The sequence below is a fragment of the Bos taurus genome, chromosome 12, assembly GCF_002263795.3.
Source record: "Bos taurus isolate L1 Dominette 01449 registration number 42190680 breed Hereford chromosome 12, ARS-UCD2.0, whole genome shotgun sequence".
Lineage (NCBI taxonomy): Eukaryota > Metazoa > Chordata > Mammalia > Artiodactyla > Bovidae > Bos > Bos taurus.
The window spans coordinates 28542907-28559206 of record NC_037339.1 but is presented as its reverse complement, the minus strand read 5'-3'; the positions used below and the strand labels follow the sequence as shown (position 1 = coordinate 28559206).

General features: G+C 37.4%; 1 protein-coding gene across 1 annotated transcript in view; it reads right to left on the bottom strand.

The window, feature by feature from the left end:
• Positions 1-983: 983 nt before the first annotated feature.
• The window catches only part of N4BP2L2 (NEDD4 binding protein 2 like 2), a 33760-nt gene continuing 18443 nt past the window's right edge, over positions 984-16300 (bottom strand). The window contains exon 7 of the mRNA XM_059892165.1: positions 984-16242. Within this exon, the coding sequence (XP_059748148.1) occupies positions 16224-16242 (19 nt within the window). The 3' untranslated portion in view covers positions 984-16223. The remainder of the gene's footprint in view (positions 16243-16300) is intronic.

The window sequence follows — 16300 nt, the reverse complement described above, 5'->3', positions numbered from 1 at the left end:
TGGTGCTTATTACAGACAAACAAGCTCTTTTTTTTAATCAAGAAAAAAAGAAAATTGAAACTTTCTTGGGTGGTCCAGTGGCTAGAACTCTCCAATGGAGGGGCCCAGGTTCGATCTCTGGTCAGGGTACCAGAGCCCACTTGGCACAGCTAAGAGTCTGCATGCCACAACTAAGATCTGGCATGCTGCAACAAAGACCCAGTGCAGCCAAGTAAGTAAATAATATTTAAAGAAAGAAAAAAGGAAGTTTAAGTAAATAACATCCCTGTTGGGATAGGTATATTCACTTCCAGAGTGTAGTTCAGGTCCTCCAAAATACAAAAAAGAAAAACATAACAGCAGTTCAGGAGAACTCTTATTTTTCCCTGATAAATGTTGGTTCTTTTAGTAGGGGAACAAAAACAGAGAAGCAAGAAAACTGGCTCTACCAGGATAAGAGTAGCTTCATGTGCTAACTGTGCAGAAGGGCTAACCATTCTACTCTTCTTTCATGGTAGTCACTTCACAAGAGGCCAGAACAAATAATCAAACTTCTATCAATCAAGATATGGTTAGACATAAGCTACACTTGACCAAGGACAGGCCACTCGAGGGTGACTCCCAAAGAGTAGAATGCTGGAGGAGAAATGGAGGAGATTACACTAGAGTGGCCAGGGCACTTGTCAGTAGAATAAGTCCCCACCAGTAAGCTTCATGCCTCTACCAAAATATCATCCAGTTAGGCTATCTTATCTTAGGTCACTCAACAAACACCACAAAACACCTGGTGCTCTTCCAACTAACTGTAACATGTCCATAGAAGTTTTCTTCTTTCTATTACTACTCTGTAAAGTATGCTCCATCCCAAACAATGCTACTCAAATTGTTATCCGTACTGATGCCAGTCCATGAGAAACCAGTAACTTTTGCAGGAATTTGAAAATAATTTTTGTATCTGTTGAACTGAATTATAAAGTATTTGACATTAAATTTTCTCTAGTCAATTCACTTTTTACTGTCACCCAGTTTATTTAACTTATATGCAGAGTACACCATGAGAAACGCTGGAATGCAAGAAACAAGCTGGAATCAAGATTGCCAGGAGAAATACCAATAACCTCAGATATGCAGATAACACCACCCTTATGGCAGAAAGTGAAGAGGAACTAAAAAGCCTCTTGATGAAAGTGAAAGTGGAGAGTGAAAAAGTTGGCTTAAAGCTCAACATTCAGAAAATGAAGATCATGGCATCCGGTCCCATCACTTCATGGGAAATAGATGGGGAAACAGCAGAAACAGTGTCAGACTTTATTTTTCAGGGCTCCAAAATCACTGCAGATGGTGATGGTGACTGCAGCCATGAAATTAAAAGACACTTACTCCTTGGAGGCAAAGTTATGACCAACCTAGATAGCATACTCAAGAGCAGAGACATTACTTTGCCAACAAAGGTCCGTCTAGTCAAGGCTATGGTTTTTCCAGTGGTCACGTATGGATGTGAGAGTTGGACTGTGATGAAAGCTGAGCGCCGAAGAATTGATGCTTTTGAACTGTGGTGCTGGAGAAGACTCTTGAAAGTCCCTTGGACTGCAAGGAGATTCAACCAGTCCATTCTGAAGGAGATCAGCCCTGGGATTTCTTTGGAAGGAATGATGCTAAGGCTGAAACTCCAGTACTTTGGCCACCTCATGCAAAGAGTTGACTCATTGGAAAAGACTCTGATGCTGGGATGGGTTGGGGGCAGGAGGAGAAGTGGACGACTGAGGATGAGATGGCTGGATGGCATCACTGACTCGATGGACGTGAGTCTTGAGTGAACTCCGGGAGCTGGTGATGGACAGGGAGGCCTGGCGTGCTGCAATCCATGGGGTTGCAAAGAGTCAGACACGACTGAGTGAATGAACTGAACTGAATTATACTTTACTAAATTATGACTGCAATGCATTGGAAAATTAAAAAAAAAAAAAAAAACTTTTCACCACGAAAAGTTTGAAAAACACCAATTAAAACAAATATTAACTGTCATATTTCTGGTAAAAATCTCTTCTGTGATCCCTACTGTCAGCAAGGTAAGTCTTAGCTCATTAACACTGTGTTTTCAGTCTCCTTTATCAGGCCCCTTCTCTAAAGTAGAGTTTCCTAACTAGTGTGCTTGACAGATAAGCCTACTAAATGGAGCCCATGGCAGGTGGAGTTCCTGAGCTCCAGGACCAGAAGCCTTGGGAAGAGTAGCCTGGTCCATTTACTCCAGCAAATTCTAAAAATTTTGTCTTCTGTGTGTGTTACAATGTAGACAAGATTGAGAACTGCTGATGTCTTGGAGTTACTTCTGGTTACACTTTAGACTAAACTTTATGCTCCACCAACAATAGAAAGCCTGCTCTCCCATCCACACCCAAATTTGTATTTCCAACCCAGACCTCTCCCATGAACTCTAAACACACTATATATTCTACATCTCCACTCAATGTCCAGAAAGCACCTAAAACTTAAGATGCCCAAAACTAAACAGGAAAACACCTGTTTTCCCTTCTAAATGTGCTCCTCCTATATTGTATCTTAGTAAACTGTAACTCCATCCTTTTCATACCCATTATTTGATGTATTTAACAAATCTTGTCAGTTCTAGCTTCAACCAGTTCTTACCACCTCTACCCTTGTCCCCTAGCTGAGGTCTCAATCACCTCTCACTTGGATTATTCCAAGAGCTGTCTAGTTAGTCCCTGCTTCCATTCTTATATCTCTAAAGTGATTCTCAAGACAGCAGCCAGAACTGACATTGTATAACTTAAAACACAAGTCAGATCACATCATCCCCTGCTCAAAACTCTCCAACAGCTTCCCATCTCAAGCAGAGTAAAGGTCTGTATTTCTTCAATAATTTACAAGGCCCATTATTATCTTGTTCCTTTTTCCTCTTTCTCTCTTCTACCACCTTGCCCTTTTCTCACTTAGCTCCAAGAAAACTGACATCCTACTATTCCTTAACCACACAAAGCACAGTCCCACCTCATCAGAGCTCTCAATTGCAGGACCCTCAGTCTGGAATGCTCCATCCTTGCTTCTCTCTTTGCTAATTCACTCTCATTTTCTTCAAGTCTCTGCTCAAATGTTACCTTGTCAATTCAGCCTTTATCGATCACTTCAAGTAAAGTGGTACACATTCCACTAAGCCTCATCCTCCCTATACCACTTATGCTGCTTCAATTTTGTCCACAGTACTTACCATTTGACCTCCCAGATACCTGTTTATTGATTCAGTCTGCTTCCCTACCCTGACTCAGGTAGGAAGGGCAGAGGTTTTGTCTGCTTTGCTCACCAATCTATCATTAAACGGAGAAGGAAATGGCAACCCACTCCAGTGTTCTTGCCTGGAGAATCCCAGGGATGGGGGAGCCTGGTGGGCTGCTGTCTATGGGGTCACACAGAGTTGGACATGACTGAAGCGACTTAGCAGCAGCAGCTATCATTAAAACAATGCCTGGCACATAGTAAGCACTCATGAAACACTGCTGAATGAATACATATATGCATGAATAAATTCAATACTGTTACCCATCTCTGAGCCTTTGACCATTCAGTTACTACTGTCTACAGCCTTTCCCCCTTACTTATTTTCCCTTACTAAATTCCACTTTTTCCTATGTCCAGTCCTCCACATTTCACTCACTGACTACCAATGTACTATATCAACAGTGGAAAAGTAATTAACTCCACCGCAACACACTCATCCAGAAATCATTCTACTGACCCTTCTCACCACTGGTTCTTATTTCTCAACCACATTCCTTCAATCAGAAAACACCATTCCATCTCCAGAAACTATAGCTTACACCTGATGTTTTCTCACTGCACTGAGTACTTCTGCTATGTATCTGCACAGATTGTCCCAAAAGTCAAGATACACCTGATGTTCTTAGAAACATAAATCATTCTGATATGCACCAAGCAGGACAATTCAGAGGAAGCCCTATTCCCACCCCCCACCCCCGCCAGTATTTCATGTTCTCATGACTGCCAGAAGCTAGAAGGCCCACAAAGTATCAGTCCATCACTCACCAAGAAATGATACACTGAAACAATCAGGAAAACAAGCCTCCAGTCCTTCAGTACCACTCCTGCCAATGGCCTAGTGTCACCCCTGCATGCACTCAACCTTACTCATTTACTCTGCTGCATTTCAGTTTCTGGTCCCTCTTTGTCTCCCAGTTTATTATGCTTTTGTTTTTTATTCATTGACTGGATTTATTGCTTCCTCAGAATTATGCTTGGTTTTTTCTCAAACTATGTTAACACCTACTTCGGCTCTTTTAAACCACGCTTGGTAAGATGCTCACCTGAATTTCATTCCGAAAGACCTGCTACAGACTCTGTGACTTCAGCAGGTCTAATCCAGTTGCTATAAGGGAAGAATTCATATGACCAAACATTTCTTGAACTTTCCACGTTATTTTCACAACACAACCAACATCTTATTTACAAAGCCTCAACAGCAAATTAATTAATTAAAACCTGATTAGCTGCTTTTTCTTCTGATTTCCTTTCTCCATTGAGCACTATCTATACTGCCCCTAGAAAACCTCATTCTTCTATAGGTAAACTGTTTCTAAATATATAATAATTTCTTCTACTGCATTATTAAGAGTAGAAAATAATCTAAGAAGTGATTCAAAAAGAATGGTATGTTATCAAAAATTTAAAATACTATCATTTAAAATAATAAACACAAGATACTAGTAATTAATACTTTAAAATATTACAAATTAAAAAAACTTTAAAATATTACAAATTAAAAAAAAAAAAACCACCTTAAAATATTACTCCTCTCTGACCCTCCAAAAAATGCCTTCTTCCCCTGTCTACTGAATCTTGTGACAACTCTGTCACTTTCTGGACTGCACTACCAAAATAGAAAGCTGACATCCAGTCAAATTGATATTCCCATCTGAATGACTCATTTCACAGACGCCTAGCGTACAATTAACTTAAGTTTCACATAACTACAGGTAAGCTGATATCTATCTCACTGTCACACGAACATGACACAGAAGGTTGTGATGAAAAACAGAACGAAAAAATGTATTCATGAAAACTAAGGGTGGTGGGGAAAAGCTCCTTATTTTTATTATGCTTGACATTAAAAAAAATTTTTTTTCTGTTAAAGAAATGGATTTGTGTGATCTGGCCAATACACTGCTCTGTGAAACTAATCATATCGTATTTGTCAATAAAGATGAGAATATCAAACTGACTCGATCATACCAAGAGTCAATATAACACAAATGAAAAATTAGTGCCACTCAACAAAAAGGCACACATCCCAAACTGTTTTGAAGTATTACACAGCTTAATTTCTGACTGCCTTGCTAATGAGGATTATGAGTATCTTTGTTAAATAACAAAAAAACAGACTTTATCCTTTAGACATAACTAGTATAAAATTCAACCAATTGCTTTGTTTCCTTCTCTGCCATCTCTAGTGTATAAGGAAGTGAAATCATCAAAAGGCAAACAAAATCAGTTTCAAGGTTAACACAAAAGCTACTTCAGCTGAAATTCTAACATACTCATATAATCCATCTAGTAATGGTCATGTATGGATGTGAGAGTTGGACTGTGAAGAAAGCTGAGCGCTGAAGAATTGATGCTTTTGAACTGTGGTGTTGGAGAAGTCTCTTAAGAGTCCCTTGGACTGCAAGGAGATCCAACCAGTCCATTCTGAAGGAGATCAGCCCTGGGATTTCTTTGGAAGGAATGATGCTGAAGCTGAAACTCCAGTACTTTGGCCACCTCATGCGAAGAGCTGACTCATTGGAAAAGACTCTGATGCTGGGAGGGATTGAGGGCAGGAGGAGAAGGGGACGACAGAGGATGAGATGGCTGGACGGCATCACCAACTCGATGGACATGAGTCTCAGTGAACTCCGGGAGTTGGTGATGGACAGGGAGGCCTGGCGTGCTGCGATTCATGGGGTCGCAAAGAGTCGGACACGACTGAGCGACTGAACTGAACTGAATCCTATTTAAGAAAGTGTTCTCATTTAAGAGGCAAAGTTTCATAAAACTAAGTGACTTGCCCAAGCTGCAATTTGAAATTCTGTGCTCCACTAAAAGTGGAAGTTTCTGAGGTACAGCAAAGATAGTGTCTGAAACACAGAACTAGGTTGCACAATGAACAGCTCACAGGGCAGGCAGCCCGCTATACATTTCTTAATTAAACACATTCCATTTTCAGAAAGTTTTGAACTAAATTAAAAATTAAGAATCACTGACCAAGTCAAATGCCCTCATTTTACACATAAAGGAACTGCAGAAGAAATGCCTTACAAGCACCTCTCAACTATCAGATACAAAACTGTGTACTAGTTTGTTAGGACTGTAACAAAATGCGGACTGGGTGGCTTTAACAGCAGTTTATTTTCTCACAATTCTAGAAGCTTGAAGTCTGAGATCAATGTGTCCACAGGGTTGGTTTCTTCTAAGGCCTCTCTCTTTCACTGGTAGATGGCCTTATTCTGCCAGTGTTTTCAAAGGTCTTCCTTCTGTTTATGGCTGTGTCCTAATTTCCTGTTCTTATAAGGACACCAGTTATATTGGATTACAGCCCATCCATATCTTAATTTATCTCTTTAAAGGTGCTATCTCCAAATATAATTACATTCTGAGGTACTGGGGATTAGGACCTCAACATATGAATTTTGAGGGGTCATAATTCAGCCCATTCAACACTTCACTCTCTTGCCTCCCATCAACTAATGTCCTTCTCATATGCAAAACACATTCATCCCATTCCAAGAGCCCACAAAGTATAAGCCCCTTCTAGCATCAACTCTAGGAGGAGATGGCAACCCATTTCAGTATTCTTGCCTGGAGAATCCCAGGGATGGAGGAGCCTGGTGAGCTGCCATCTGTGGGGTCACACAAGCCAGACATGACTGAAGCGACTTAGCAGCAGCAACAACAGCAGCAGCAGCAGCAGCAGCAACTCTTAAATCCAAAAATCTTATCTAAATACCATTTAAACCAGCTATGGGTCAACTTGAGATATGATTTATCCTGAGGCAAAATTTCTCTTCAGCTATTATTTAACCATGTGACAGCAGACAACTTATCTGCTTTCAAAATGTTTCCATTCCAAAAAGGAAAAATCAGAAAGAGGAGATGATGGGTCCCAAGCAAGTCTATAATAAGGGAAATTTCATAAGATTTTAATGTGAATAATATTTAATAATCAACAATAAAGAATAATCTATGACCCAATATTCTGGGCCCACTGGGCTGGAGCCCCACCCTCTTAGGCTTGGTGCTCTGATCCCATGGTGGCAGTGGCAGCCCTGTTGACCTCTAAACTACATTCAGGGTCATGCTACTCTTTTCTTGGAGGAAAACACATGCTTTCAGCCAGGTGACACAGATAGCTCTACTGACTTGTCTTATAGAATCTCAGAAGTCTGACAGCCTCCCTCATTTCATCCTGTCTTTGTCCCTTTCAGTCCAAGCTGGTAGTGTTTCTGCTGCCATAACCCCATCTAAGGTCCTGCTGAGATGGCTTTATGAATCCCTAAGTCACATGTCCATACTCCCTTTATCAAATGGTTGTCTAGCAACAGCCTTGATGTTGTCTCCAGTACACACTAATTTTTTGCAACATGCATAGGCTGAGAATTTCCAAATCTTCAAAGTTTTGGTTCCATTTTGCTTAATAAATCTTTCTGCAATTATCTTTGTCCTCGTGTTTTACTATAAGCAGCAAGGAGAAACCAGGCCATGCTTTTAATACTTTGCTTATAAATTTCAGTTAAATATCCAAGTTTATCACTTAACAGTTCAATTTCCCACAAACCCAAAGAACACAATTTAGCCAAGCTTTCTGCCACCTTATATAACATGACTGCCTTTCCTTACGTTTCTAGTAACATGTTCCTCACTTTCATCTGAGACCTTATCAGAAGCACCCTTTTCTTATTTCTATCAATATGATTATACATGCTAAGTGTATAATCCTGATAGCCCTCTTTCAGAGCCCTCAGCAGAATCAGCTTTAATGTTCATATTTCTACCTATAATCACAGAAGGCAACCTTGGCTTTTTCTAACATGAAGCTCAAAATTATTCCAGCCTCTGCAATAGCCAGTTCTAAAGCGATTTCTACATTCTTAGATATTTGTTAGAGCAGCATCCCACTTTCCAGTACCAAAATAAAGCATCAGTCAGGGTTGCTTAAACAACAGCAATTAACCTCACAATTCTGGAGGTTAGAAGTTCAAGATGTCAGCAGGATAGGTTTCTTCAAAAGCCTCTCTCCTTGGCTTGCAGACGGCTGTCTTCCTCCAGTGTTGTTAAGGTCTTCCCTTTTTGTGTGTCTGTATCCTAATCACCTCTTAAGGACACCAATCATATTGGATCAGGGTCCAATCATATGACTTCATTTTACCTTAATTACCTCTTTAAAGGGCCTATATCCTGAAAATAGTCACATTATAAAATACTGGTTCAGGACTTCCAACACATGAAATTTTGAGAGAACACAATTAAGCCCAGAACAAGCTGAGACTTATTCTATATTCACTTATTCTATGAACACTGAATACCACTCTTTCTCATTGTTCTGATGACCATGTAACTGCACACAAAACTGGTACAACCTCCGACACATGGTACTTAAGAATAAAAGGGAGAGGAAATAATCATATACTCATACAAATTAATGAAAAAAAAGTACATGAGAACATATAATATGTATTTTGGACTTCACCAAGCCTGCTTGCTACATCCAAAAAGGTTTCCTTGAAGAGCTCAAATCTGAAGGGTGAGTATGGAAAGGGTGTGTGCACACACAACTTTCCAGGAAAAAGGAACAGAACAGTACATTCAAGAAATTGAGAAATGGCCAGTAGGGCTGGAACACAGAAAGTATGAGGAGTAATAAAACATGAGGTTGGAAAGGAAGGTAGGGGCCACATCAACCACATTATGGTTTTTGGTCTTTATCCTAACAGCAATGGGAAGCACCTGAAAGGTTTTATTCATGATCATATTTTCATTTTACAAAGATCACTCTGGAAAAAAGGGGGCACTAAGGACTTCTAATTTGCTGGGAATGTTCTACTTCTTGAGTAGGATTCTGGTTTAATGGGTATGTTCACTTTGTGAAAATCTACTGAGCTATATACTTAAACTTTAAGCACTTTTCTATATATACATTATATTTCAGTCTTCTAAGACTGTGGAGAAAAAGGGCTAGAATACAGAAAGTACAGCTGTGGGGACCCCAGCATCAAAAGAGATGATAATTCAAACTATTCTCATGGAAAAACCCAAACAAACTTTTTGGCCAATGCAATACAAAGATGGCAGTCAAAAATGAAGAGACTCGAGATAATTAAGTGGTAAAATTCAAATACCCCAGTTGATGGATTGAATATGAAGGAGGAAAGAAGGCATCAAAGAAGACTCTCAAGTATCTGTTTACAAAAACAGATGGATGGTAGATCCATTCTCCATGAATGAAAATTCTGGAGTTCCATAGATGTGACAGATCACAGATTCAATTTTTCAGGCTTTAAGGTAGAAATCTCAACTAGGCAGTTAAGTATATAATCTGGAGCACAGAGGACAGGTTTAAAAAGAAAACACCGTTGGGGAGTAATACTATTAAAAGAAGGGCTTCCCCAGTGGCTCAGTGGTAAAGAATCAGCCTGCAATGCGGCAGACCTGGGTTCGATCCCTGAGTCAGAAGGTCCCCTGGAAAAGGGCACGACAACCCACTGCAGTATTCTTGCCTGGAAAATCCCATGGACAGAGAAACCTGGCAGGCAACAGTCCATAGGGTCGCAAATAGTCTGAAGTGACTGAGCACACTCACACACGAGGCCCTGCAGTACTATAGGCACTGGATTAGGTTCTGTGGACAGTTATAAACAGAACAAGTAGGTTATCATAGAACTTACATTCTAATTCAAAAGACCCCCAACAAATTGTATTAAATAAGGTAACTTCAACTACTAACAGGTACTGTGATGAAAACAACAGGACGGTTTAACAGAGTGACAGAGGTGGGGCTACTTTACTTTAGATCGGAATAGTTAGGGCTCTCTGTGGAGGTGACATTGAGGTGAGATCTAAATACTTAGAATTATGCTAGGCATAGGAACAACAAAAAAAATTTAGAGCATTCCAGAAAGAAAAAAAGAGCTTAGTGTTTAAAGCAAGATCAAACTTTGCATATCTGAAAAACAGCAAAAGGCCAGTTATAGACACAATGTAGTAAATGAAGAGCAGAGGATACAAGACACGGTCAGGGAAGAAGCCAAGGGACGGATCACATAGAGTTTAAGCAGGAGGGATGTAATTTATACTTAAAAAGAAGTTTAAGTTATACATTTCTCTAAATACTCTGTGGCAAAGATAAATGTGGAGAGACTACTAGGTCCAAGTGAGACATGATGAAGTCTCATGGGGAAAGTTAAGAGGAAGAATAGAAGTGTTAAAGAAAATAAAAAAAAAAAATCTCTAAATGATCTTAAAAGAAACAAAGTCTCAAGGCTGCCCTACTTACCTGTATTCTAGTATTTAATTTTTTGATCATAGATCACAAATCTAAAGACTACTAACAAGATTCAAAATTTCAAACAAAAGGCTCTGATACTGTTAGATAAAACAAGTTAGATGGATGAGCCGTCCTCTCTGCTTGGACGCTCTTTCTTAGCAAGTATCAATCAAACACAACTAATTCAAACTTTGTATTTCCATGTTTCCTAAATTATGAACTGCCCTATACAGTTGTTCTAATTAGATGAATGGGCCCTTAGTATCAAGAGGTTGATTATTTTCTGGAGAAGACGTCTAATATTCAACAAATATTTATTGACTCTTTAAAGGACAAAGCTTCAAAGACAACACAAGGAAGACCATGCTTTCATGCCCTTAAGAAAGTGAAAATTAAAGTCAGTCAGTTGTGTCTGACTCTTTGCCACTCCATGAACTGCACATGGAATTCTCCAGGCCAGAAAACTGGAGTGGGTAGCCTTTACCTTTTCCAAGGGGTCTTCCCAACCCAGGGATCGAACCCAGGTCTCCCACACTGCAGGCAAAGACTTTACCAGCTGAGCCACTAGAGAAAGATAATCTTTCTTAGTATAATGCCTGGGCTCTACTGGTCTTTACACAGCAAATGGAAGATGCAGAAGGAGAAATTACCACTTTTGACCACTAGCTCTCCAGCTTTAACAATTACTTTCCTATCACTCCCCAGAACTAAATTTTTTTTCCTTACTATTTTCTAATTAATTCAAAATGTCTAACCCAGGTCTCCTATCACATTTCTTATAAATGCTTCAATTTACTTATATTCAAAATGAAATGTTTTAACCATATCTTTGTCAGTGTTAATTATATAATATTTCAATAATCTTAATCTCATAATGCAGTTTCATGAACCAAAAACTATTTTAATCTATTCATGAAACCAATGCTATTTCTTCCCCACTCTAACAAAAACTCTACCTCTGATTTCCAATTTAGAAACAACAACAAAAAGAAAATCCAGAAACTACTCTAAGGAATTAAGAAAAATCAAGTAAGATCCAGCACTTCTATTTTTTAAATTAACTAAAACAAAATAAGGCACATTTTCAACAGTAAGAGTCCTTCATTTTGTACTCAAAGGCTTTCCTTACAGAATCTAATTCAATATTTTATTTCTATAGAAAACTTAACAGGCACCTTTATTGTTCTTTTAGAAAATTAATGTAAACAACATAAAAGAAAAAAGGACACTATTACAAAAGGTAAAAAAACATAAATTCTTCAGAAATTCAGAAAACTGATGTGATTTCCATGACAGCTACTGCTAGCACACTTAATAAATAAGTGGCCATTAAAAGAAAAATACACTAACATCACTTAAAACAGTATTGGTCTATTTAGGAAATAACTCCCTCAAAGACTCCTCTAACAGGAAAGCCCTATACTCTCTCAAAATTAATCAGCAAAACAAATAGCTTACACAATTTAACAATCCATTTATTAAATACTACATATTTCAAGTGCTAGCTAAAATCAGGAGATATTAAAAAGCACAACAGCATATATAAAAATGCAATTCAAAAGATGTTGCTGAAATATGATTATCAACTATCAATGTATACTTTGCAGAAAATAATTGTACACTAAATAGCATCCAAGCTTTCAATTTTGACTTAAAATAAGCATTCTAGTGGTCATGTATGGATGTGAGAGTTGGACTGTGAAGAAAGCTAAGCACCAAAGAATTGATGCTTTTGAACTGTGGTGTTGGAGAAGACTCTTGAGAGTCCCTTGAGCTGCAAGGAGATCCAACCAGCCTATCCTAAAGGAAATCAGTCCTGGGTGTTCATTGGAAGGACTGATGCTGAGGCTGAAACTCCAATACTTTGGCCACCTCATGCAAAGAGTTGACTCATTGGAAAAGGCTCTGATGCTGGGAGGGATTGGGGGCAGGAGGAGAAGGGGATGACAGAGGATGAGATGGCTGGATGGCATCAACGACTCAATGGACGTGAGTCTGAGTGAACTCCAGGAGTTGGTGATAGACAGGGAGGCCTGGTGTGCTGCGATTCATGGGGTCGCGAAGAGTCGGGCATGACTGAGCAACTGAACTGAACTGAACTGAAGCATTCTAAATAAATGGTCACTTTCAGATTTCTTCACTCAGCTTCACTGGTGAGTCAAAATACCTCTAACCCTATACACTCAAAAATGTATCATAAAGATGCACTCAGTTTTCCACTGGAATTTCTTTGCTGCCTAGAAAAAGACCCTAAATTAATAACAAGAATTTAACCAAAGATAACTACGTGGTTTAAAAGATAAAATGAGCTACAATGAAGAATACATCTGAACTAGATATGACTCCTAGTTATCATCACTTCCCAGAGAAACTATGGTCACAGGAGATAAATTGTTTAATTTCTCTAAGTTTCTGTTTCCTCTTTATAAAAAATTACAGTGAGGGTATTTTATAAAAATCACATCTACAATTAGAAAAGGGACTGGCACTGACAGGCGTTAACTAAATGGTGGCAACTTAAATATTATTAAATTAAGGCTTGTTTGTACTAAATTCCTATTGCTCATTGTAGTAGTATTGGAGAATATGAAGAATCACCTGTAAAAGTTGAACTCAAAAATAGCTTTCAGCTTTCTTTCAGAAGCATTCAGTTAAGGCCACATAAAAGAATCATGACAACAGTGAATTCCATAAGAGTGAGTTTCCAACTACTTTTATCAAGTAGTCTATCAGGAAGAGGCTTGAGTACTATAAAATAAGTTTTTCTCAAATACATACATCCAAGTACTACAGTATGCTTATGGGATTCCTAACCAGTGAATAGGGCTTTCCAGGTGGCTCAGTGGTAATAAAGAATTCGCCTGTCAAGCAGGAGACAGGTTTGATCCCTGGGTCTGGAAGAGCCCCTGGAGGAGGAAATGGCCACCCACTCCAGTATTTCTGCCTGGGAAACTCCAAGGACAGAGAAACCTGGAGGGCTAAACAGGTTGGGGTCACAGGGGGTGGCCAAACAGTAGGATACAACTTAGTGACTAAACAACAACAACAAACGAGTAACACTGAGATTCTTATAAACCTTTCCAACTATTTTCATATCAAAGTTCTTCAACCGTACACAGAAGGGAAAAGTTACCTCTGTTTTTGACAGAAACTTACCATCCCACCATCTTCATTAAAAATGTTATGAAGTTAACATGAAGATAGCTGAGCAGAAAATGGAGTGAAGAAAAAGAAAATATGTATAGGAAAAGACTATGAAAGAAACATGATTTCTAATACCATTAAGAAGAAAAAAGAAAATGAAAAAATGTTTATTTTTTTAAAAAAGAAAAAAAAAATAAAAAGAAAGAACTCATGATCCTTTTCCAAATCAAATTTTCTTTCATTCTGATATACTAAAAAAGACTGAAGAATCCAGAACTACAATTGAAGAGACGGTAAAAAAGTTGTATAATTATTATAATTACTGTTGTAGGGTAAAACTTTATCTTTACATGTCCTATCTGAGGATACAGATGAAACTGCAAAACAAAAAAATAATCCAAATAAAGTGTATTTTAATAGACTGTACTGAACTTGAACACAATTTTAACCACGAATGAACAGATTATTCTTAGTTTTTTTCCCCCTTAGTTACCTATAATAAAGTTGAAAGGCAAAAAGCCCAATAGGCTGTCTCAAAAACCTCTCCATCTTCCCATTAATTTACAAACAGTTCAATTGAAAAAAAAAAACAAACAAGGAAATATTAACAACTGCACAATACCAATGAAGTCTTCAGTCATTTCCAAAGTAGATACAATGCTTTGGTAATGTGACTATATCTAATTCTAAGATTAGGGGTTAGAGTATGGCTGTGTCCATATTAGATAAAACAGTTTACTTTTTTACACACTTAAGACAGCTTATTAAAGTTAATGGACTTCATGCTGGGAAGTGCATTGTAATGACTGCAATTTTTACACCTGGAATGAGACAGGGTTATCATTCAGAGAATAAAATTTGTTAGGAGGAAAGGGAAGAAAAAGATTATTTCTAATCTAACTGACCAAAATAAACAAAATTTATCCTCTACTAAAGATAACAAAAAGTCAAAACATTGCAAACTGACACAGTTCTAGCTTCAAAAATAACTCATTTTTTCTCTGAGGATCTTTTCAGAGATTTTTATGCTACTCTTTCCCCTTGTTTCTGTGTGTAAATTGATAGCAATACTGTATTGAGAATTTCCATAGGTGATATTCAAAACTGTATATTCCATTACAAAAATTAGGCCATTCAGTACAATCTATATAAAGATACTGAATCTAAGTTTTCTAATTTTATTTTATTTTTTTAGTTTTATTTTTTTTTAGTTTTCTAATTTTAGTTGCAAAAATCATAATTATAAACTTTTCAAGATTTGCTCTGAAATTTACAGCCAGGCAAAACTGAAATTTGTTTAGACTTAAGACTTAGACAATTTGAATCAACTGAATTGAATTAATTTAAATGCTGCTTAGCAAAGGAAACAAAGGAATAAAAAATACACACAAGACAATCACTAATTACTCCTTTCAGAGTCTACTTCAACAAATTCATTTAATACTACTTCTTGCCATCCTTAGGATATTTTAAGGAAAAAAATCTGGCATACATACAGGGAAGCCAATTGCTTTAATAATACCTTAATTTTTAAAATAAAATATGCAAGTCTTATTTAACTGCAAAGAAAAAGAAAACCATCACCAAAGAGGATATCTATTAATCCCTTAATATAATCTTTCCTTTCACAAAAATTACAGCTAACAATTTTAATGAGAAAAAAAGTTTTATTTATAAATTGTAATGTACAAAATTTAACTCTAAAACCCACTAATGATCTGCTGTTCTGCTGCCATCAAATGTTTATTTTGAATGGTCATTGTAACAAAACTAAGTAACATTGTATTTTGTTATGATTCTAGACTAAGAGGTATTACTCTATTTATAAAGGGTTGCAGACAAACACAGACAAACATACACTCCAGCCCTAATAACTGAGTCCTCAGTGACTGCATTTATGTTACACTACTATATGATACTTCAATAAACCCTGGGACACCTATCTCATCAAGGTACTAATACATGAACCACATTTCTTCAACATTTTCCAAACAGAACATCACCAATTTTCTCTGAAAATACTTAGAAAACCAGGCTCAGAAAATCAGACATTTCCACCATAGCAAAAACTCAATTATGGGTGAAACAAATATTTTATATGCTTTGATATCATAAATTCTTTCAAAACTTACCTATATATAAAACTGGAAAATTTCATAACTTATATATATTAATTAGGTAAGAGATAAGCACACTTCAAATAGTTAAATCCACCCTATCATATCATCAACAAAATATAACCCAATCTTCTGTACACAATCTTACTTTAAAACACATATTAAAAAGCTAATATTTTCTTTTAGGAAAGTGAATAATGAAAGATCAATTTAAAAAGCATCAAAAGTTCAACTTAATTACCACACAAATATTTTTATTGACAGTATTGACATATAGAAAACTGTAAATTTACTTTTCAAAAAGAATCTTTCTGAACCAGACTAGAATCTATATACTGTTTAAATTGTTCACCTTAGTTAAATATGATGAGTAATGCCCATTTTTTTCTGTGTGATGGAGACCAACTCAGAATGGCAGGAAGCAGCAGAGGGAGCTAGTCCATTAGAAAATATCTAAATTTAAAAAAAGGATGTCTGAATAGAAGGAAAAACTTGGATGAAAAAACTTTTA